This window comes from Cuculus canorus, chromosome 20 (genome assembly GCF_017976375.1).
Source record: "Cuculus canorus isolate bCucCan1 chromosome 20, bCucCan1.pri, whole genome shotgun sequence".
NCBI lineage: Eukaryota > Metazoa > Chordata > Aves > Cuculiformes > Cuculidae > Cuculus > Cuculus canorus.
The window spans coordinates 5,025,738-5,050,028 of NC_071420.1; the positions used below are offsets into that span (position 1 = coordinate 5,025,738).

The window sequence follows — 24,291 nt, forward strand, 5'->3', positions numbered from 1 at the left end:
TGTGGACCCTCCCGTGTGCTGCTGGTTGCCCTGTGCGGGTGGCCCTGGCCCCGCTTGCCTGCCCCTGCGTCCCCCCACTGCTTTTATGGGGTTTGGCTGCTGTCTTATGGGGTGTGGGGACAGCTTTTAGAGGGATCTGTCACTTGTGGTGAGTGTGGGGGCAGAGCCTCGTGGGGACAGTTACACCTCCGTGGGGTTCAGCTCCAGCGCCTGAGCTCCCAGCCCAGAAAGCCACCCATAACCTGGTCAGCATCCAAAGCAGAGGGACCTGCAGGGTGAGTGGGGGGGATTCTGCCCCTCTGCTCCTCTCTGGTGGGACCCCACCTGGAGTTCTCAGCACAGGAAGGGCATGGATGCATTGGAGAGTCCAGAGGAGCCCCCGGAGATGACCCAAGGGCTGAATCACCTCCTGTAAGGGGGCAGGCTGAGGAAGTTGGGGTTGTTCAGCCTGGAGAAAGCTGTGGGGAGACTTCAGAGCAGCTTCCAGGAATGTGTGAACTACAGTTATATGCGTATAAACTGCAGAGAGGGAGATTTAGACTGGACCTAAGGAGGAATTTCTTCACTATAAGAGTTAGGAGACCCTGGGAACAGGTTAGCCAGGGAAGCTGTGGCTGCCCCATCCCTGGGGGTGTTCAATCAAGGCCAGGTTGGATGGGGGCTTGGGCACCTGATTTAGTGGGATGTCCCTGCCCATGGCAGAGGGGTTGGAAGTAGGTGATCTTCCGACCTTTCCGACCCAAACTATTCTATGATCCTATGACTGAAAGGGGCTCCAGGAAAGCTGGAGGGGGGCTCTTGATGAGGGAGTGCAGGGGTAGCATGAGGGGAAATGGTTTTCACCTGAAAGAGGGGAGATTGAGATGAGATTTTAGGCAGAAATGTTTTCCTTGTTAGGGTGGTGAGGCCCTGGCCCAGGCTGCCCAGAGCAGTGGTGGCTGCCCCATCCCTGGAGGGGTTCCAGGTTGGATGGTTCTTGGAGCCCCTGATCCAGTGGGAGGTGTCCCTGCCCATGGCAGGGGGTGGGACTGGATGGGCTTTGAGGTCCCTTCCACCCCAAACCCCTCCACGGTGCCCCCGAGGCTGCCGGGGGGGCTCTCTGGGGGTGTCCCCGTACCCCACGGCGCTGCCCGGGTCTCCGCTGCCCGGGGCGGGGCGGGGGCGTTCCGGGGGCGGTGCTGGCGCTGCCGGGGCGGCGGGGACGCGCTCGGGGCCGCTCACAGCGGCGGTGGCGGCGGGGAAATGAAGGTGAAGAAGAGCGTCGGGGCCGGGGCTGGGGCCGGGGGGGCGGCGGCGGCGGCGGCGCGCACCGAGGAGGAGCTGGGCAGAAAAGCGCTCATCGGACCCGACGATGTGCTGGGGCTGCAGCGCGTCACCAGCGGTGAGTGCCGAGCGGGGGGGTTTGCCCGGGGCCGGGAGGGGCTGGGGAGAGGCGGGGGTGGAGGATGCAGACCCCTCCGGGGCTGGTGAGGGGAGCCCGACACCGTCCGCCCCCTCCCCGGGGCGAGAGGAGCAGGGATGCGGGGATGCGGATGCTCTGGGGTCTGGGTACCACTTCGGGACTGGGGGGGGGGGGGGGGGGATAGGGGCGGGGAAGGCAGCACCCACATCCCAGGGGTGCAGTCCAGTTCTCCCCGGGGGTGCAGCCCCCCCCCGTCTTTCGAGGGATGCAGTCTTTCTTTTCCCAGAGATGCAGCCCCCCCTCTTCCCAGAGGTCTAGGCCCCCCCTTCCCCCGTTCCAGGGGTGAAGTCCAATTCCCCCTAGGGATGCAGCCCTCCTCCCCTCTTTTCAGGGATGCAGTCCTCCTCTTCCCAGAGATGTAGCCCTCCCATCCCAGGGGTGCAGCCCAATTCCCCCTGGGGCTGCAGCCCCCCTCTTTTCAGAGATGTAGCCCCCCCCCCATCCCAGGGATGCAGCCCCCCTGCCTCTTTCAAGGGATGCAACCCCCTTCTTTCCAGAGATGCAGCCCCCCTGCCTCTTTTCAGGGATGCAGCCCCCTTCTTTCCAGAGATGTAGCCCCCCCCCCCATCTCAGAGATGCAGTCCCCCCCACCTTTCCAGGGATGCAATTCCCCTCTTCCCAGAGATGTAGTCTCCCCATCCCAGGGATGCAGCCAAATTCCACTTAACTATACAGCCCCTGCTCCTTCCATGCGTGCAGTCCCTCTCTTCCCAAAGATGCAGCTCCCTTCCCTCCTAGGGACACAGTCCCCCTCCTTCCTAGGGATGCAGCCTCCTCCCCCCCCCCTTCCCAGCTATACAGCCCCCTATAGACCCATCGTACAGCCCCCCAGTATAGCAGCACTGGTTTTGAGAGCATCCTCAAGGGATGGTGGGCGCAGGAGCGTGCGAGCTGGAGGGTTTGTTGTGCTTGGCAGAAGAAGCTCGGTTGGGACCAGACGGCCGCCTGTGCAGTGGTGGTGGCTGCGTTGGACCTGTCAAGACTGCAGCAATGCTGGCTGTGCTGGGAGATGGCATGAGCCTCATCGCCGTGGCCGGGGGGTGTCCTGCTGTGCTGCCCCCTGAAAAAGCCTTTTTTTTTTTGCACATCCTAGGAGTTTTGGGTCATCTCTGTGCAAGCATCAGGTTGGACGTGGGGAGGAGGAGGAAGAGGAGGCTGACCTGGGTGTCCGATTGTGCTCCTCTTTGCCTCAGAGCGCTCTGCGATGTGGCATTTTTGCCATGTGGCATTAGAGGAGGTTTTTGTGTCGCAGGCCAGGGCTGTGCGGCGTGACGAGCCCGGAGGAGAAAGGATGCGGCTGGGAGAATTGGTGCGTGCAGGCAGCTCCCTGGGCCTGCGTGTGGTGAGCAGGGAGGGCAGGAGGAGAGCTTTGTGGAAACTTGGTGTTAGCCCTCAGGAAGAGGTTACGGAAGCTCCTCTGAAAGCTGCTGTGGGGGTCTGTGGGTCCCCCCTGCTCCAAGCTGGGATGCTCTGGTGGGCTGCAGCAGTGGGATTCCAAAATCCCTATGCCTATGGCAGGGAGAGCTGAAGTGTGCTGCCAGCGTACTCGGAGCAGCAGCAGTTAGATGGGAAATCCAAGCGATGGCTGCATTCAGCGCTTTGCACGCTTGCTTTATGGTAGCCTGCGTGTCCCTGCCTTTGGCGGTGCGGTCTGGCAGGGCTGCAGGCACAGGGCCACCCTGCATCCTCGCTCCTGGGCGTGCAGACCTCACGTGGCATCGCTCTGGCCACCAGGGATGGTGTGAGCTCTTGCATGGTTCATGGCTCTTGGGGAGCAGATGCGTTTCCAGGACACAGGAAAGGCTGAGCTGGTCACCCTGGCTTCAGAACCAGGCTGGGAGCGGGGCTGGCTGTCACCTGCCTCTTCCAACCATGGGGCAGCACGTTCTGGAGCTCAGGGTAGATGTGAAATGCGTGAAAATGTTTTGCTCCCCTCCTGCTATGAGACTTGCTGTAGCGCAGGGGGTGTGGAGGGGTCATACTCACAACAAGAAAGACATTGTGAGGTCCTGGGGTGCGCTCAGACACAGGCGATGAGGCTGGTGAAGAGCAAGGGTTATGAGGAACGGCTGAGGGCACTGGGGTTGTTTAGCTTGGAGAAGAGGAGGCTGAGGGGAGACCTCATCACTGTCTACAGCTGCCTGAAAGGAGGTTGTGGTGAGGTGGGTGTTGGTCTTTTAACCCAAATGACAGGTGATGGGACGAGAGGGAATGGCCTCAAGCTGCACCAGGGCAGGTTCAGATTGGACATCAGGGAAAACTTCTTCACCAAATGGGTTCTCAAGCAGGAAGGTGGTGGAGTCTCCATCCTGGAGGTGTTTTAAAGCTGGGCAGGTGAAGTGCTCAGGGATGTGATTTAGCAGCGGACAGGTACAGCTGGACTTGATGATCTCAAAGGTCTTTTCCAACCTAGGGATTCTGCGCTGAACAAGAACCAGGTGGTGGGATGAGCCTTGAGTGGTGCCTTCCATAGGAAGTGCTTGCCTGTCCTGCTGGGTGTGTGAGAGCCAGCAAATGCTCTCTGCACCTGAGATCCTGGGTGTGTGTTTGAGGATACAGGTGTACAATACATCCCTGGTGAGCACATTGTATCTTATTACCTAGGAATATTTTGCAGCACTCCTTCTCAAGCTCCTTTCCACCCCAGAGAGCAAAGCTCCAACAATATTTTTCTGATCCTTAACGCGTAATGGTTATTTGGGGCATTCTGTGGCCTTTTCTCATTTCCAAAGCAAGCTCCTAAAAACAGATTGCCAAAAATACCAACGTGGAACTGTTCCAGTCTTCTGCTTGAAGTGGAGGGTGCTGCAGGGAGGAGGAAGGACCAGATTCTGGGAGAGAACTTCATGGCTACCCCAGCCCCAACGTCTCCCTTGGAGATGCTGAATTGGGACAGACACACCTTGTTTCAGCAATCCTGGTGTTGATGCCCAAAGCTGTGGTGCTCCAAACGGTTTGGAGTTGAAGCAGGGGTTGGTAGTGGAGTTCTAGTGGAAATGTCCTCACGCCCTGGATGTCCTTTGTTTCCAGATGGAGTGTCATTCATCTTTATCCAAACTCATGGGACAGTAGCGTGGTGGCTCACACTGTTGAGGGACCGCGAATAAGCTGCCCAGGGACCTGGGGTGGTCTGGCCACGTTTTGACGTTGCTTCAGCAGACAAAACCCAAGATAAACCGTGTCAGAGGAGGGCTCGGTACTGCAGGAACGTGTAGTTTAGAGATGCTTATGCTACGAGTAGCCTGCGTGTTTCTGAATGGCCTCCCAGTTGTATGGGGAGAGGTGGAATCCTCTCCTGTGCGGAGTACAGCATGGATCCAGTTACGGAAGGGACTCCGTAGCGTGGCTGCCTGTGACAGCAGAACACCGTGCTCGCACCCAGAGGGCCCTTCCAGCCTTGAGGTGTGCTGACGCTCTTTGGAGCCAGGCTTTTGCCATCTCATACTTGCAGCAGAGCTCTTCAATGTGTCATAACACATTGGGCAAATCTGCTTGCCCTTCATCCCTGGAGGAGCTGGGTCTCCGCGCAGCCACGCTGCTGCTTGTGGTCCCCAACCTGTTGACCAGGCAAGCGCGTGGGCGAGCTGTTAGCCCTGCTTTGGCGTTTGGATCTAAGGAAAGCCCTTGCTTTTGCATCAGGAAACACAGCTGGGCTTCACCCTTCCAACAGGTACAGCTGTTAAAAGGCCAAATGTTAACTGTCTGGGGCTGAGAGGGTGGATGTGCAGGATGTGGCTCTGTGGCACTGCTCACCCAGAGAAACCCCGTCTGGAAGCGGCCAGGAGAGCCAGCTGGGCTCTGCTCCTAATGTGCTTCTAATGAGCTTAAAAGGGGAGCAGTGCAAACCATCCTGCATTTGCTGCGCCCTTGCAATGTTAAATTCTCCAGCGGCTCCAGGGCTGTCGCAGTTCTGGGCACGCTAGGGTCCTCCCTGGTGGATTTGGGATGCTGTGCTGGAATACCTGGACCTTTTGGCCAGGCTGGTTCTGGATCTGCTCCAGCTGGATGAGGTGTGAGGCGAATGAGCCGTTTCCTTTGCGATCAGCAGGATGGCTTACTCGCTCGCACAACTGCGGTTACAAAAAGAGGAAAACACTCTTGCAACGTGATTAATTTAGGATTAGCGAAGGAGCAGGGCAGCGCTTACATTGCAGTTAATTACCGGAGGAGTCCGCCTGCAGTTATGGGATGTGGGTGTCCGTGAATGCCACGTTGTGCCTGGTGGGATGTGGGTGTCCGTAAATGCCATGTTGTGCCTGATGGGATGTGGGTGTCCGTGAATGCCACGTTGTGCCTGATGGACCTGTTCATCCCCGGGCACTGTCCCTTGTGTCTCTGACCACGCTGCAGCTCTGGGTCACGCTGGGCTACTCCCACGTTAGCTGCAGGGCAAGGTTAATTCAAGCAGAGTTTTCGTTTCTTCCTCCACCGTCAGGGTTGGAGTCATCAGTGGTCAGCAGAAAGATGATATTACAGCCCCTGCAATGCCATCCCTTCGAGCCAGCGGGCAAGAGCACCAGGCTTCAAAGAGATGGGTAATGAAAGGTGAGCTTCAGCCTCTGAGCTTATCCCGGCGTCAGCCACCTGTGCAGTCTGCCCGTCGTATTAAAGCTTATAGTTTAAGCCTTACGCCGAGGCTTATTTTAGTTTAGCGAACCAAAGGGTTAAAGAATCGATTACATACTTGGAAACAATTACAAAACGGAACCTAAAAATAAGGAACGCACGCTTAATTATTTCTGAAAGTAATCTCTTCCCTGAGCTGTCATTTAGGATTTCTTTGAGACTTCTCTTAGCAGCTTTAGCTAAAAGCCAGCTTGGCAGAGGGCTGCCTCGACGGGGCGGTCAGGACAGACCCTTTGGGGGGGACTGGGAGCTGTTGGAGTGAGTCTAGAGGAGGCCATGGAGAGGATCCAGGGGCTAGAGCTCCTCCTCTGTGAGGACACGCTGAGAGAGTTGGGGTTGTTCAACCTGGAGAGGAGAAAGCTCTTGGGAGACCTTAGAGCAGCTTCCAGCACTGAAAGGGGCTCCAGGAAAGCTGGGGAGGGGCTCTGGATCAGGGAGGGCAGAGAGAGGATGAGGGGAAGGGTTTTCAGCTAAAAGAGGGGAGATTGAGATGAGATCTTAAGAAGAAATGTTTTGCTGTTCAGGTGGTGAGGCCCTGGCCCAGGTTGCCCAGAGCAGCGGTGGCTGATCCATCCCTGGAGGTGTTCCAGGCCAGGTTGGATGGGGCTTGGAGCCCCTGATCCAGTGGGAGGTGTCCCTGTCCACGGCAGGGGTGGAACTGGATGGGCTTTAAAGTCCCTTCCCACCCAAACCATTCTATGACTTTCATACCAGTTTCCCTCTAGCGTTAACAGGAAGCTGAGGTGTGTGAATCAGTCTTCAAAGAGGCTTGTGCATTATGATTTTTTCTTTCCTTCTCCTATTAATTGGGACAATTTCTTCTATTAGGAGCTCCGATTAGCCGGGGGGTGTTGTGAGGAGCTTAATGAATCCCTGGTCTGAGTTGTCCAGGGCTGTGGAGTGTAGAAGTGTTTTGATGTGTGTGGATTTCTCATGGCAGAGCGCTGTCCCAGAGCTCCGTCAACCTCCTCTCACCACGATTCTTCTCCTCGGCAACATCACATACGTTAGGAACCTTGGTGATAACACACAGCTTGAGGTGTTGTGTAGATGAAGGGGGTTATTTAATGGTCTCTCAGTACAATACGGAGTGTGAGGCTTCCAGCGCACACGGTGTGTGGAGCACGGGGTGGGTTCCTCCTTCTCTCAGGGTTGTGGGTTTGGCCATCCATGGTGGAAATGAAGAGGAAAGCTGAGGGAATCAGGCTTGGGGTCTGGGAAGAGCCAGGCTGTGCTGTCTTAGCCCTCTGTTAGAGCAAACCAAGCTGATTTTGTGAATGTCGTGCACGTCGTTTCAGACTTTGAGAGCCATCAGCGTGGACAAGGGGGCAGGAAAGAGGGCTTGGAGGCCTTGGGGATGGGGAAGAGCAGCTCCGTCCTTTCTTAACAAGGCCTGGAGGGCTGTGAAGTTAATTGTGAGGGTGAAGTCTGGAAAGCTCTAGCTTAATAAAAAAAACACAAGATGATCAGGCTGCCACAGAGAGCAGCGCCTGGGAGGGTGGTGAGAGCCACGCAGCAGGGCTCGGTGTGTGATGTGGGAAGGCACACTGCCAGCTGGGCACATCTCATGAGAACCTTTGGAAATGCCCCAGCTCAGAGCCTGCTGGGATCACAGAATCACGGAATGGTTTGGGCTGGAAGGGACCTCAAAGCCCATTCAGTCTATCCCCTTGTCCTATCCCTGCACTCTCTGATCCACAGCCCCTCCCCAGCTTTCCTGGAGCTCCTTTCAGTCCTGGAAGCTGCTCTAAGGTCTGCCTGGAGCCTTCTGTTCTCCAGGCTGAAGAGCCCCAACCTAGATGCACCCCATTCTTCTTTCCCCTCGGTCGGTACACGTGCTGCTGCTGCAGAACTCCCATGGGATCCTAGTGGAGCAAGATCTTTCCTCTGGGGCATTCACGGCAGCCCAGTTTGAGTGGGGTGTGGGGGCTGGGAGTGCTTCCCTTCCCTTTTACCCCCACTATTTTCACTTATCCAACCCCTATGGCTTTAGAAATGGGGTGGATCCCGGCTGGCTTAGCTTGTTTCTCTGCCTCTCTCTTTAGAGGACTTGAACTGCTGAGGCAGAGGGCAGGGGAATGGTTTAGTTTTGCCTTTAACCGAGCTCTGGTTGTCTAAGCAGGCACATCGATACCGCCTGAAACCCGCCCTGCCTTCCCCTCGAGGTCTTGCACTCCGTCCTGCGTCACCGCTCTGCGTCTGCACGGGGTCCGTGCTATTTTTGCTCGCTTCCTCCTGAGACTCTTCAATCTGATAATCTCCTAATCTCCAGCTCCTGGCAATTCATCTGCAGTTGTCTTTGCTTTATACTTGGTTCACGTCTTGGGAGTTGTCTTCAAAATAGCTTCTGACCTTGTTGGCTAAGGCACGTTAGGAAACAGAGTTACAGGAGCCTTCTCATCCCCTGAATCCTTGTTTTTGCCTGTCTTGGGGAGAGACATCCCTGTTACAAGTCAGGGATGCATCAGTTTCTGGGGCATCAGTTTCTCGTACAGCATCTTCCTGATTTACACGCATTTTCATGACTTACCCCCGGTTCTTTCTTACCTCAGGTACACTCTGCTTTCCTCCGTGGGCTATTAAAGCCTTAAAATAGGAGCTGCCTGATCTGAGCTTAGATGCTCTGATGAGCACTGCAGAGACATCCGTCACGTCTGCGAGAGGGGACACGTGCTTGCTCTGCTTGCAGAGAAGGGATCTTGAAAGGAGCCCGACAAGGACCCTCTTGCCCATGACCTCCTCTTGATACGATGCGCCTGGTAGGGTTGGTCGCAAAGGAAATCAGAAAACATAGGATTGACTTTTAGCTTTCTCTGATGAGGATCAAACACCTAATCTCATCCACTGGATAACTGAAATAACAGAGAGAGGGCAGGAAGGGAAAGTGCCTTCATTAGCTTTCTTCTTGTATTATCTAACGTTGTATTAACCCTCACCTTTTGTGCTCAGGTGTGACACCAGCTCACTAAAACACACTTCTGGAAGCACCAGCGTTCACAGTGCACCATCGCTCACGAGAGCATATGCGGTGCCTGCTGACTTGCCCAGGCTGTTACGCTGGTTTCTTTTGAAATCTTGGTTGGTTTTGGGAGGGGAGGAAGGTTTTCTGGATGAGAACCAGCTCTTCTCTGGACTGGGGAGAGGAGGTACCACATCAGAACTGTAAAGAGGGAAGGAGCATCCACAGGCTCTTGTAACAAAGCTAGAGACTTCTTAATGAATGCCTTGCTGCAGACTGGTGTTTGGGTTTGGCTTTTAATCACTTTTTCATACAGAGGGAATACAAGAATTCATTAAAAACTTCACTGTGCTTGCCTCAGGAAGTCCATCTTAGAATCATTAAGGTTGGAAAAGACCTCTAAGATCATCCAATGCAACCGTCACCTCTGCTGCTTCCTGAGACCACCAGAGCATTGCTGGTTTTGCTTCCAGACTCTTCAAAGCCATGGTAGACCTTGAGAAAGAAAGTGTCTCTAATAGTGGAGAGCTGTAGATCTTTGGGCATGATACGGAGATTACGGGAATGCATCTGCAGATGAGGTGGACTTCCTGAGCCAGGCACAGTGGAATTTTTAATGCAGTAATGTGTGAGAGAAGTAGCTGCTAATACCAGGCTTGGGCAAGTTGCAAGACTTTGCTCTTTGCTTTGAAAACAAATTCAAGTTCAGTTGGTGAACCCTTTCCAGGAGAAATTTGGGTATGAAGGGCTGGGATATGGCAATTCGCTGGGCTTTAGGAAGGGTAAGAAATGCTCTTCTCTTGTGACCTGTCTTTGCACTATTTAACATGGGTGCTGCAGGACAACAGCCAATCTGTTGGGTTTCCTGAGACAGTGTTGATGTCTCCATCCCTTTATCCTTCATTGTGTGCTCTCTGGTGAGTACTGAGGGCTTAGAATTGTACGATCATGGAATCATTAAGGTTGGAAAAGACCTCCAAGCTCATCCAGTCCAGCCCCACGGTGCCTACTAAACCACGTCCCACACGTTTTTTGAACCCCTCGAGGGATGGAGACCCCCAACAGCCTCTGATTGTGCTTCACCACTCATTCAGGAAAGAATTTTTCCTACTATCCAGTCGAAACCTCCCCTGGTGCAACTTGAGGCCATTTTGAGTTTAGGGAGGGATCATGATTATTTGGTTATCGATGGGGAAATACCGCAGCCCATTTCAGGGGAAGTCCTGAGAGGCCAAACCTATCTTTCTTTGCTCAATGGATGTTCGAGCTGCCTTATCTCTAACTAAAACAGTCACGGATGCTGCCTCCATTCCCTCAACTGTGGTGATGGTGAATTAGGGTAATGAAAGCAGATGAAACATTGCAGTGCGTCACGGGAAGTGTGGGCAACTGGGCCCGACAGTGATTTAAAAATAAGTATATATGGGTTGCGATTAGCAAATCTGACGGTGCTCAGCTAAGCAGAAGGATCTGCCAATTGCAAGCAGCTCGTTCCCCATAAGACCTGCTAGTGTAGCCGTGGGCTTGTTATGTATGGGAAAAAACCAGCACGTGGCTACTTTGATTGATTTTTCGTTCTTTTGAACAGGAATTGCTGCGAGCAAGTTTAGCATGTAGGCTCATGGACTGGTTTGGGTTGGAAGGGACCTCAAAGCCCATCCAGTGCCACCCCTGCCATGGGCAGGGACACCTCCCACTGGATCAGGGGCTCCAAGCCCCATCCAACCTGGCCTGGAACCCCTCCAGGGATGGGGCAGCCACCACTGCTCTGGGCAACCTGGGCCAGGGCCTCCCCACCCTCACAGGAAAACATTTCTGCCTAAGATCTCATCTCCCCTCTTTCAGCTGAAAACCTCTCCTCCTCATCCTGTCCCTGCCCTACCTGACCAAGAGCCCCTCCCCAGCTTTCCTGGAGCCCCTTTCAGTGCTGGAAGCTGCTCTAAGGTCTCCCCAGAGCCAAACAGACTGAATATACACCACTCTTTTTTTTTACCTGCTAGGAGACTGGACACTGCCAGAGGAGGAAAAACCACTTGGTTGCAATACTCTCTAGCTGATCTTCCCAGATGTCATCATCTAGTTAGATACTGGCCTTTGATTTTTGGGTTTTTCTTTGGAAATAACAACCAGTTTTAATGTATTTTCAGTGCAAAAAGAGTTGAAAAATACAGTGTAGGGGTGCAAACATCAATGAGCAGGAGCCTGGTGGGGATTCTGCCTGGGTTTTACTCCTTTTTGGCTCTGCTTGGCTCTCCTCTCCTCCAAGTGAGTCATGGACACTGTTACTGCAGCAACGCTGCTGCCAAGGAGGGGGATAAAGCTGTTGCCATGGTGCTGGATGGGCAGGAATTCTGCAGGAGGAAAAACACTTAATAATTAACTTGCAGACAAATGCAGCTTCAGACTTTGCTGGCGTGCTCTGGGGAAGGTGTCCTGGGCTCCCAGGCGACCACCAGCCTGTTCTGGTCCAGCCCCTCGCCTTCATGGAGAGCAGCTGGTCCAAGCGTGGCTATAGGATGAGGGAGGTGAAGCCGGACTGCGAGAAGCTGCTCCTTCTCCTCTCCATTTGTGTTTTGCATGCGGCTCCTTGGAGCGGGGAAGTTGTGGGGCAGGTTAGAATCTAGGCTGGCTGATGTGTGAGAACCTAAACTCATCTTGTAATTGCAGGACGTCTACCTGGGGATCATTAAACCCTGGGGCTTGAAGCGAGGAGTTGATTTAAATTCCTGTCCCATCTCCATGGCTGCTGTTAAAGACAGAACAGAAGATTTTGTGCAGTTCTTGGGCTCTTTCACGGAACAGTAGGCTTGCATTTTCTTGTGGTAGTAAAAAGTTGGAGCTTTTATCTTGTTCTTACTGATAGTGTGGGTACTGGTGTTGGGTTCTCTTTGTGCTGTGTTGATAGCAAAGGGAAACTTCCCGGCCAAGTGCCGGCGATGCTTTGAAAATGGTCCTCTCTCTTAAAGCCTGTTCCTTTGAGTATTGAGCCAGGGAAGGTTTAGATTGGATATTAGGGAAAATTTCTTTACTGGCAGAGTGGTGAAGCCCTGGCAGAGGCTGCCCAGGGCAGTGGGGGAGTCTCCATCCCTCGAGGGGTTTGAAAAATGTGTGGGTGTGGCGCTTGGGGATGTGGTTTAGCAGGCGCGGTGGGGACTGGATGAGCTTGGAGGTCTTTTAATGATTCCACAATTCCATGTCTGGTGGTGGTGATGGAGAGCAGTAAAACCATCATAGAATGGTTTTGGTTGGAAGAGACCTTAAAACCCATCCAGTTCCAACCCCCCTACGATGGGCAGGGACACCTCCCACTGGATCAGGCTGCCCAAGACTCATCCCACCTGGCCTTGAACGCCTCCAGGGATGGGGCAGCCCCCACTGCTCTGGGCAACCTGTTCATCCAGAAAACGCATTGAACCTCTCTGTTCCTTTTACCCGTAAGCACTCCAACTGTAGGAGATCTGCAAGGAATAAAACGCTTCTAGGAAGGGTGAGGTGCTCCATGTGCAGTTGATGCTCATCAGCGCCTCGGTGCAATCTTCCCTGGTGCTGACTACAGCTCTGCCTCTCACTACAGAGGGACCTGATGTCTGTAATTATAAATCCCAGCGTGAGAGCCTTGCTCTCAGTGATGTTCTCTTATTCTACCTCAGCAATCTTTTATTAACCACTCTTCTGGGGGATGCTCTAACCACTGCCCATGATCCGTAAGCCTCAGCTGTAATGTAGGTACCCGATCTGTTATACCGGCGCTGACGCAGGGGTTATAATGGGCAAATATGATCTCTGAGTACTTGTTTTCACGTGTTCAATGAATTATCCATAGGTGGATGCCTCTGTTTGAATTTTAGAATCAGGAAAGCAGACAGAAAGAAGTAATTAACTCAGACTAACGGCCAGAATTAGTGGCTGAGAAAGGGCTTAGAATTACAATGTTGAAGTATTACTTTCACCTTGGAACTTCCAAAACAAGCCTCCTCCAACATGCAGGCGCACAGGGGTTCAAAAGCGGACCCGGCTTGGATATATAGAGCATTCATTTTGATTTGTCAGGGTAAAGTAAGTTATTGGAGCTGCTTGGAGTCTGTGCTTGGAGGTGCAGTGAAAAGGAAGCACCTCTGCTCTCTCCAAAAGAGAGGAGGTGGATGCCCTGGCTCAGAAACTGAAGCCACCAACTATGACTTTCTCCCAAAGATTTCAACTCTGGTGGAATCAGGGAAGGGCTTTGTTCCCAGACTAATTTCCTCCTCCAGGGAAAGGCTTTGCCACCTTTTTAAATGCTGAGGAAACAAAGACTTTGCATGGGACAAGCATGGGTGGAGAGGAGAGGCCATCCTTTGTCTGCAGAGGGCTTGGAGACAGGGGGAAGAGGACATTCCTGTTCCAGTTAAGTGCAGGCTTAGTGCTCACAAAGCTGCTTAGCACTTGCATTCTGCCAAAGGGCAGTTTTTAAAACAGGCAAAGCCTCTTACACTGAAATGGTGAGGATTTGATGGAGGTGCTGACTATTCTCAATACCCTGAGGGGAAATGGAGGCAGAAGGTGCTGGCACAGAGGTACAAAAAGGTGGCGACCTCCAAGTGCTGGGGGACAAAAGCCTTTTCCCTGTCCTGTCCAAGCAGGGCAGCGTAAGCGTAAGCATTCAGACATGGGACAGTGTTGGAGGACATAAGTAGACTACAAGGCGGTTGTGGAGATGCGTTTGGGCTTCTCTTACTGCTGGCTGAGTCCTCCAAAGAGCAGCCAGAAATACCTCGTAATTCTGGGCGGCTGTTGTTTAAATTTGCCTTCCTCTGCAGATTATTTGTGCACTCCAGAGGAAAATGTTTACAAGATAGACTTCACCAGGTTCAAAATCCGGGACATGGAATCTGGCACGGTCTTGTTTGAAATCACCAAACCAGCAGCTTCAGGTGAGTGCACACAAAACCCCCTGTTTTCACGGTCAAATAAATGCTGGTGTCTGCTTTCTTTTGCCTTTTCCCACTCCTTTGACTCAATTTATTCTCCAAAATAGGAGACGCTCTCAATTGCAAGAGAGCTGGAGTCCCAACTTGCAGCAGAAATACTACTCAGGTGTCCCTTTGTACCCACACAGTGAACAGAACGCGTTGCTGGTGTGTTCGTCTCATTGCCATCTGTGGTGAGAAAGGACAGATGGATATTGTAAACAGAAGCAGAGGAGGAGGTCGCCGAGTGTTAGTTCCTTGGCTGCCGAGAGGGAGTTCTCTTAGCTTAGCGTAGGGAACCAGCCATGCTAAGGTGAAGTGGCTTCTTGGGAGTCACAGTGCCATCCTGAGTCAGAGGCAGGAGCAGTAAATGACTCCAAAGGTGGTGTCTCAAACGTGCTCTGAGTGAACAGCAGTGGATGCCTTCAAGAGGAGAGGAAGAGGGTGAGCCCGTCATCAGGCTTTCCCAGAGTGGTTTCTTAGCGTGTATCACTCAAGAATGTACAATTGCGAATATTTTCACTGGGTTTCTGTTTCTCAGATGACTGTGACGGAGCTTTATTTTGCGCTTTTCCAGAACGTGACCACAATGACAAGAAGGACATTGACCCCAACGCCGGACGCTTCGTACGCTATCAGTTTACCCCAGCGTTCCTTAGGCTGCGGCAAGTGGGAGCCACGTAAGTAGCTGCTTTAATGCTGCTTTTTCTAGTACAAGAACCAACTGAAATCTTAGGAAAAATGGCTCTTGATTGAATCAGGTAGTTGATTTAGCAGGGATCTTTTGTTATTATGAGCATCTCCAAATGTCTTTGCAGGATGCCTGATTTTCTCCATCCTTTAGGAACACACACGGCATTGAAGAGATGAAAGGGGAGAAAAAAGGTGGATAGACTACCCAGATATTTTTTTTCTGTGCGTTATAGTTTGTTTGTCAGAGGCTCTGCCAGTTTTGAAGATGTGTCTCCAACCTTCCACATTAATCCAATGCACTCAAAATGGTGAAGTGATGTTGGACGCTTCACATACCAGAATGATCTTTGATGCGTCTGGTAGTTCTGCTCTCTGCAGCTCCCTGAAAGGAGGTTCTGGTGAGGAGGATGCTGGCCTTTTCTCCAAAGGAACAAGCAATAGAACAAGAGGAAATGGCCTCAAATTGCACCAGGGCAGATTTAGATTGAATATCAGGAAAAATTTCTTTACTGAAAGAGTGGCGAAGCACTGGCAGAGGATGCCCAGGGCAGTGGTGGAGTCTCCGTCTCTGAAGTGGTTCAAAAACCATGTAGATGTGGCACTTAGGGACATAGTTTAGCAGGCACAGTGGGGTCGGGCTGATGGTTGGACTGGATGAGCTTGGAGGTCTTTTCCAACCTTACTGATTTTATGATTCCATGGTCTCATGAAGGGCCTATCCGGCATAATTGGAGGGATCTTTTCTTCACTCAAGATCAGTTTTAGACTGTAAAATTGCCTCGTGTGTCTTTTTTTTCTTGAGTAAAAAGAATCAAAATGAAGTATAATCTATGACTTGCAGTGCTTCGCTGTGTCCCTGTAACGTGCTTTAAGAAAAACTGGAAAGAATAATTTGGTTCGTACCGTTGCTTTATAAGTTTTTTAGAAGAGCTCCCTTCTGCATTTCAGGACCGGTCGAAAATCTTGGAAACGAGCTCATTGCAATCTTCTCCTTCTTTTCCAGGGTGGAATTCACGGTAGGGGACAAACCCATTAACAACTTCCGCATGATCGAGAGGCACTACTTCCGCGATCAACTCCTTAAGAGTTTTGATTTTGAGTTCGGGTTCTGCATCCCCAGCAGTAAAAACACATGTGAGCACATCTATGAGTTCCCACAGCTCTCGGAGGATCTCAGTAAGTTCGCTTTAATTACCGGGTTACGCAGAGGGATGTTAATCGAAAGTGTGGTGAAGAAACCATTTCTTAAGAGCTGTAGAAAGTGGGTAGAGTACTGCGAGGCAGTTTTGTGTGTGTGTTAATACAGATTTGGTTTTCTAGCTCAGGTATCTTGTCGCCCACCAGAAAATTTTTTAAGGGAAGCATCAGTGTTGGGGAGAAAAAAATAATTGTGTTGTAACTAGGGTTAAAAAGACATCAAGTTAACGTGTGACCTAAATGCTGTGTTTTAATGTTTGATGTGCTGTATTGGCAGCTTGAGAGGTTTTATTTTTAGTATGAATAAGGCATTTATTTTCTCTCCGCTCTCCCGAAACACAATAGTGTCAGTACTATATCTCAGTGACCTTTCATTCTTTACAAACTCTAAACACAGATGCCAGGGCTGTAGAATCATAGAATGATTTGGGTCTGAAGGGAACTCAAAGCCCATCCAGTCCCACCTCCTGCCATGGGCAGGGACACCTCCCACTGGATCAGGGGGCTCAAAGCCTCATCCAACCTGGCCTGGAACACCTCCAGGGATGGGACAGCATTGGCTTCTCTGGACAACCTGAGCCAGGGCCTCCCCACCCTCATTGTGAATAATTTCTTCCTACTGTCTAATGTAAATCTTCCCCTTCCAATTTAAAATCATTCCCCCTTGTCCTATCACTCCATGCCCTTGTACAAAGTCTCTCCTCGGCTTTCTTGTAGGCTCCTTTCAGATCTTAGTCTGTAGAAAATAGTGATGTGCTGCTTCTTCCTCATTGTCTCACCGGAACAAATGTCTTTCGGGTTTGCTGTTTTATCACTTTATTAAAAGCCGAATAACACCCCACCTCCCCTTGCAAACTGCAGTGTGATGTTGTTTTGAGGTTAGGCAGAGCACTTAGACTGTGTATGGTACTTTAACGTGTTTTGGTGATGTTTGAGTCTTTTAAAAGATGTTGTCAACAAATGGTTTGGGTGTGCTCCCAGTTTGGTTTTGTTTTTTTTTCACTTGAGAGTTTGCTGCTATCTGAACAACGCAATGAAACGTAACCGAAACCCAGTGCAGCGTTGCCTCCGCGGGGCTTCTGCGTAACATGATTGGTTTTTTTTCTTCCTCCTTCCCCTGCAGTTCGAGAAATGATCCTGCATCCATACGAGACACAGTCGGACAGTTTCTACTTTGTAGACAACAAGCTCGTGATGCACAACAAGGCAGATTATTCCTACAGTGGAGGACCTTGAGCACAGGATGGACAGCCAACCTGCGCTGGCCTTCCCTCTCCTAGTGAAGTCGTCAGGGATACCAACACCTTCGATTCAGTTGCTGATAGTGTCAACTGGACAAGGATCCACAAACCAAGGACTCTCTGCCACAGTAGGAGTTTCATGACTAAATCTGCTAGCCTCGTCGCTTTTGAGCTTTGAAGGAGACCCAGTTCTTCAGAAGTTTAAGCAGTTCTACAGTGCTCCATGATCTTTGGATACCACTTCCCCAAGTTCTTGAAGTGCTTTGAAAATGGCTTTGTGAGACCTGGGGTATTTTAACCTAATTCTCTGGATTTATGTTTTTGCCCTCAAGAATCTTTTAGGACGTGTTTATTTTTCTCAAAGGATGTGATCTGAGAAACCACGTGAGTGGACAGATACAAAGGCAGATTTTGCTTCATTTCTTCCTCTTTGTGAGTGTTCCAAAGGCATGGCCAACTTGACTTGTACGTCCAGTTAAAATGTCGAACGTAGCATTTCACGAAACCAAGTTTCATCTTTAGATTAGTTCTCTAAAGTATCTCATCCGTTAGGTTTTTTCCTTCGATGTCCTATTCTGATTAATCTTGGGAACGCTGAGCCTCGTAGTGCAGACTGTTAGATCGTCACAGAGCTGTTTTTAATTGGGTACCATCCTTCTGTGTTTCAGATGAAGGCAAAACAGCGCGGAGGGTCCGTGAACCTCCACTAATGTATTCCAGTAATTTTCAGTTTTTACAAACTGATTGCAGAAGAATCCGGAAAAAATAGAAGGGTTTTAACTTCAGTTGATATTTTTACCCAGCTAATGGTCAGCCGATTCAAGCTATACGTTTTCCATGCCTTTTTTCTTTCCTCTCTGCTCAATACTAAGACAAGGGCTTCAGCACTGCTTGCAAGGGCAACACTTCCATTAGTTTAGGGCAACTGGAGAGTGTGGAATTCCCAATCTTCCATTTATATTTGAATTCAAAGAATGTTATGCCAGTGTTTTCCCTTTGTTAAGAATGTTATGCATCGGATATCGATACAGGTGATCCAGTAAGTCTAATAATGTAGGACTTTAAGACACAGCAAATAATCAGCAAAAGCTCTCTCTTGAGGCTCTGTAAGGAATTTAAGACCAATTTTGCCCAGAAGGGCACAAAAGCGTATGCAAAACAAAGCCTGAGAAGGGGTAGCCCATGGTCATGAAACCCTTACTGTGAAGGTCAGCTTAGAAAAACATAAGACAGTTGCAGTTTGTAGATATTTCTATAAATACTTGATGTTTCCATGTCTAATTCTGTGAGTTTAAGTGGAACATTCTATGTTAGCCTCAGATAGGTGTGATTGTACTAATTTTTTATAAAATCCCATTGCCGGTGGTGATTCGCATCTTTGTAGGCACAGCCAAAGTCAACCAGAACTACAAACGATTCCATCTGCCTAAGGACAGGGAGGGGTTTGTGCTCATATTAGGGTTGTGGTCACTGTTAAATGTGTTACCATTTGTACTTGGCTTGGCTTCCTTTACTTCTGAAAGAGGATCCCATTTTCTAAGGGAAATGCAGTGAGTTTAGGTTACAGCACGGGATTTTTTAAGATTGGTGGCTAAGAAAGTGTGTAAAGCTCACTGGTTTTACACAACTGATATCTTGTAGTCGTTATCATCGCAACGAGACTTGTCTTTATCACTGGTTTTTGTCTCTAGTGTATTAAATCATAGCATTAGCCCACGGCTGACTTATCTCTTTGAGAGTTACAGAGAATTCTCTCATTATTTGTACAGGGCTCTGAGCTGCTCTTCATTAAGTTTTATAGCACGATAATTACTAAAGGTGAAATCAGTTTCAAAAAATCTAGGTCCTCCCTCTTCCCCCACCCCCCCCTTTTTTTACGTCCAAGCTGTTAAACTCTATATATTCAATGACATTTTGCAAGTTGAACTCTTTGTGGATTTTATTCTGATGCTTGCAAGGAGCAAATACACTGATTTGAAGAGGGAAGAGAGGGTGTGTTTAGAACTAGCACCCCACGGAGGTTTTTGGGGCTATCTTTTAACTCTTCTCTGCTGCTCATCATAATCACTTCTGTGCATAGGATTTTTCAGAGACTTCTAGCAGTGGTGCTCGCCCAGAATTCATAGAATCATGGAATAGTTTGTGTCGGAAGGGACCTTAAAGATCATCTAATTCCAACCCCCTGCCATGGGCAGGGACACCTCCCCCTAGATCAGGCTGCCCAAGGTCCAACCTGGCCTTGAACACCTCCAGGGATGGGGCAGCCACAAACCTCTTCCAGTGCCTCACCGCTCTCACAGTGAAGAAATTCCTCCTTATGTCCAGTCTAAATCTGTCCCTCACCAGTTTATACCCATTGCCCCTTGTTCTACCCTACAAGCCTTTGTAAACAGCCCCTCCCCAGCTCTCTTGTAGCCTCTTCAGCACTGGAAGCTGCTCTAAGGTCTCCCTGAAGCCTTCTCTTCTCCAGGCTGAACAACCCCAACTCTCTCAGTCCCAGCTGTACGTGTCCGTCTTGGTATATTTGGGTCAGAACAGTTGCACTTTAGGGCCAACCTGTGGGTTATGGTGCTGAGGATCCTCTCTGCATAGCGCATCATTGTCTGCTGATCTGAAATAGTCGTGTTCTGCCCCTTTTTTTACACCACCTCCTTTTGAGACTTTGGTCTTCAAATACAAATATTACTGTAATCGATGAAAACTGGAGTGGGAGAAGTGCCTCCTTTAAAGTGGAATGTATTGAAAGGTACCTTGCTCCCGACAGCGCAAGAAGTTGGTGAATGGGCTTCCTTACGCTCCGCTTTTAGGGTAGGTTTGAGGTTAAACCTAAGGATAAATTCTCTGCTACCCATCTCCCGAATTCCACAAGGTGCTCTGATAATTCAGATTCCATGGGTAATAATTTCAGGCTAATAGGAAATGGAGTGTGAATCACATAGGAGATGTTTTATTGAGTGAATTTATTGTCTTCTATTATTAGGAATACATTAAACCAGGAACAAATATTGGACTTGTGCTATAAATTAGATTTCAACCTGTTTTCAACCTATTTCAGCCCGGCAGGGGGTTGGAACTGGATGGTCTTTAAGGTCCCTTCCAACCCAAGCCATTCTATGATTTTAGCTTTTCAGTTTAAGGGATTTTACTTCTTTTAAAAGTCCCCATACCTTGCTCCGAATAACAAAGTTGGATTCTTAAACCAAGGCAAATAATGAAACTTTCCCTGGGAAGTGTAACAAAGGTGCTTTTTTTTCTGTATTCCACTGCCAGGGTTATCACTGTTATCTCTCTCTTCCACTTGGAAACAGGTTGTTTGCCTTTCTTTAAGGTCATCTGCATCCACAATGTTTACAAATGCGCGGGAATTGCTGTCCAAGGGAGACGTTCCACCCTTTTTCTCTCTGTTTATGCAGCAGAATAATGTGTTGATATGAGATATGATGTTGCTGCACATAAACAGTGCTGGAAGAGGGCTTCTTCTGTAACTTTTGCAGTACAAAATGCCGATTTTAGTGCTGTTCTGATACCCCTTCTGTCCTTGTTTTGTGTTAAAAACATGTGCAAAATTTAATGTTAAAGGCCATGCTCTGTCAGGCACTGAACAATCTTTCAGCTGAAAGGGAGCTGAATGCTCTCAGGTCAGCTCTAAAGTGAAACCTACTTTTTCACCTTAAATTGTCAGCTGATTCTTATTATAAAGCAGTGGAAAATCAAGCCTTAACAGCATTGTTCACAGAAGGATTTGTTAGTGTCCTTGACTGGTTATTAGTTTGGGTTTTAAATATTAATAATTATTGGGTTTTCTTTGGAAAATCATCTACAAAATCACCAAATCCTTTTATTTTTTTGATCCTTGTATTTTTTCTCTTTGGTCTCATTTAAAAAAATTGTTTTAATTAGCACTACAGCTCTCTTTTAATGACTCAGTCTGGAAATTCAGGATCCGACTTTCTGAAAGCGAAAGGAAACATTGAGGAGCAAACCAAGATTATCTGCTGGTAATGACTTGCTGTTTCCCGTCGTAAGACAGGATTATGTGTGTGCTTTACCGAGGGAGTTAATCTTGGGAAAAGAAACTAATTCTCAGCTAATAGTGACATAATTTTTCTGAGAGACAAGGAAATTATAGCTCCACACATTCATTCTCCTTTCCAGTCTTGGATTCCTTTAATCTTCAGTGTTTTTTAAAGACAATGCATTTGTGGTTCACTACTGTGCTGTGCGATGCAATAATTCACGGGCTTTAGTGGCAGAGAGAGAATAATTTGATTTTTAAAATTAACAAATCAAGTGTGGTTTAAAGTTTAGAAAGTTTGTCCTCAGATCAGCGACGAAATTGTAGAATCATGGAATGGTTTGGGTCAGAAGGGACCTCCTTAAAGCCCATCCAGTTCCACCCTGTTGCCATGGGCAGGGACACCTCCCACTGGATCAGGGGCTCCAAGCTCCATCCAACCTGGCCTGGAACCCCTCCAGGGGTGGATCAGCCACCACTGCTCTGGGCAACCTGGGCCAGGGCCTCTCCATCCTCACAACAAAACATTTCTGCCTAAGATCTCATCTCAATCTCCCCTCTTTCAGCTCAAAACCATTCCCTCTCATCCTGTCCCTGCACTCCCTGATCAAGAGACCCTCCCCAGCTTTCCTGGAGCCCCTTTCAGCACTGGAAACTGCTCTAAGGTCTCCCTGGAGCCTTCTTTTCTCCAGGCTGAACACCCCCAACTCTCTCAGCGTGTCCTCGTACGGACAGCCCAAATTGTTCCTGTGAATGCATCCCATCTGTGGTGACATTTATGAATGAATTTAATAACCTGCCCCTCCCCCAACTCAGAAGAATTTCTTTCTTCCTTTTTAATGTAGAAAATCTCTCCAGGTTTGAAAGCAAGGTGTTGGAATCCAGATCTTGCTCATCATCTCTCCCTACGTCTCGGTTTTGGGCAGGTCAGTGTGGTAGCTCCATTCGCTACCTCTGCCTTCCACTTGAGTTTCATTTTGGCGGCCTGTGTAGAGGATCCGAGTGGTGGCTGTGTGTCTGAAACCTTCCAGGCCACCACGTTCCCAATTCCTTCCTTGGGAGCGAACTATTAAAGTTTATTGGGAAACAGTGCTACGTGTTGAGCTGTAGAACCTTGAACCCATGAAGATTCCAATCTGTGACAAAATTTAAAGGGAATCTTATTCGTGCAAAGATTATTTGGGGCCTCTTTAAGGCAAGAAGATGCTAATATCCAACTCTCATGCTTAATGTGTGTTTTGAAAGTGTTCTATTAATTATTCATAACCTGAAAACATATGGCTGGCAGCTCAATTTTAATTAGTTCGGGAATGAAGCTATAGAGATTATAACTGTCCCTTACTGGGGGAGGGGGAAGAGTGACTGGGACTGCGTGTGCTTGGAAAAGCTGGGTGCCTTCACTCTAGTGGTGAAAGTTATCTTTGGGGAAAATGAAGGGGAGGGAAAGAGTTCCTTTCAGCTAATTGGAACCAAGAGCTTTAAGGCCATGGCGAGTGGTAAATGCTTTTTCTCTCGAGGTTGAGACAGGTGGTGAGTTCTGTTAGTGGTTCTTTCCTATCGCCCCCATGCACGAATGCCCTCTCAGTTATACGCTTTTCAATATTGATCAGCTATTAAATCTCATTGATGGTTCTTATCGTTTTCTACCCGTGGAAATACACTTGTAGAGAGTGCGTTCCCCTAGGCTGAGGTGTTTCTGAATCACGAAGCAGGCTGACCAAGCGGGTGAAGTCGTGTGTCTGTGTGTCTGTCCGCGAGCTGTAGGTAAGCGCCTCCCTAGAACCAGTGGTGATGCCTCCCGTGATGTCTCCTTCTCTCTTAGTGCTACACAATCCTGTCCGAATGTGACATCGACTTTTTTGCATAGGATCAGAGTTGTCTGTATTAAAATGTATTTATAAAAAAAAAAATATATATATATATATTTTGTGGAAGGAAAGTAGGATTCTAGTTCTTATACCATTGGGGAACTGTTAGGAACATTTCTACCGAGTTCATTTATAATTCTTTGTATCTTCTTAGTTACCTGACTTGTTTCCTATCAGAACATCCACTGTGGCCCGTTTAGTGGCACCGCGATGCACTGTCATGCAGAGAATCTGGTTTTCAGAAAACTGGGAGTCTTTTGTTTCCTTTTGGGACAGTAGGAAACGGAATGGGTTGCCCGGAAGAAAAGGAACCTCGGCACCGACTCCACTTCAGTAACCAGTCTGGTTGGCGTGTTTTGTAGGTAGGCGAGTAGAGCAAAGATTGAGACTTCAGGATAAAGAAAATTAGATGCTACAATTTAGTCTTCCTGTAGGAGAAGGAGAGTACTAAAATTAATCTAAACAAGGACTAAATATGGAGTACACTTGCTTACAACTATTTCATATTGGCAGCTTAGTCATAACCGTGCATCCTAGGGAATACGCTTTCCATTACCTCAGAACATGGTTCAGAACCCATCACGTTCATTAGCAAGTGTTTCTTCTCCTGTAACCAACTGCAAAATGTAAAAAAACCCCTGAAAATAAATAAATTATTGATCCTAGAAATGTGGGTGGTTTTGTTTTTTTAAATCTTTATATTTTGTTTATATTTAAAATGTTTAAACTTTCATATTGGATATCTTCCATCGATATTTAAACTCCAGGTTTGTGCAGATTCGTGTAACCACTTTCACTTTCTGGCGGTTGTGACCTAAGAAACGCACGCGTGAAAGCACTTCAGTGGTTTGCATCGTTATGTGAGTAAAACAATTAAATTAGAAGCGTTTAAATAGGATCCAGCTTTCTGATTGGTGAAAATATCTGAGGGCATAATTAAAAGAAATGGTTTTCCAAGCACCTTAACAGAACTCAGCTGCTGCCCAGGTCACAGCTACGTGCCAGGTTGGGAAAAAAACCTGCTGGCTGCATCGTGGAGAATCAGGTTCTGGAATTAATGAGACCTACAATCACTGTCTCTGCCACAGTGACTAAAACTGAAACATCTGCTCCACCTGCAGTGAGTTGTAATTCTCTCTTAATTCTTTTTGTTTTGACGTCTTAGTCAAAATTTCCTGGGAATATCTCTGTATTTCTTTCTGCGAAGCAGAACGACTTGTCTGCCGTCAGAGGTAGAGAAAGGGCAATGTTTTTGTTTGAAAATACTTGCTGTGACTCATTTCG

The 24,291-nt window shown here is 49.0% G+C and overlaps 1 protein-coding gene across 1 annotated transcript; it reads left to right on the forward strand.

Moving 5' to 3' along the window:
* The first annotated feature begins 1,242 nt into the window (after positions 1-1,242).
* Positions 1,243-23,632, forward strand: UNC119 (unc-119 lipid binding chaperone). Its single transcript, XM_054085080.1, has 5 exons — positions 1,243-1,381; positions 13,844-13,957; positions 14,571-14,673; positions 15,690-15,862; positions 17,007-23,632. The coding sequence occupies exons 1-5, from the start codon at positions 1,243-1,245 to the stop codon at positions 17,117-17,119; spliced, it is 642 nt and encodes a 213-aa protein (XP_053941055.1). The 3' UTR covers positions 17,120-23,632.
* Positions 23,633-24,291: the final 659 nt, after the last annotated feature.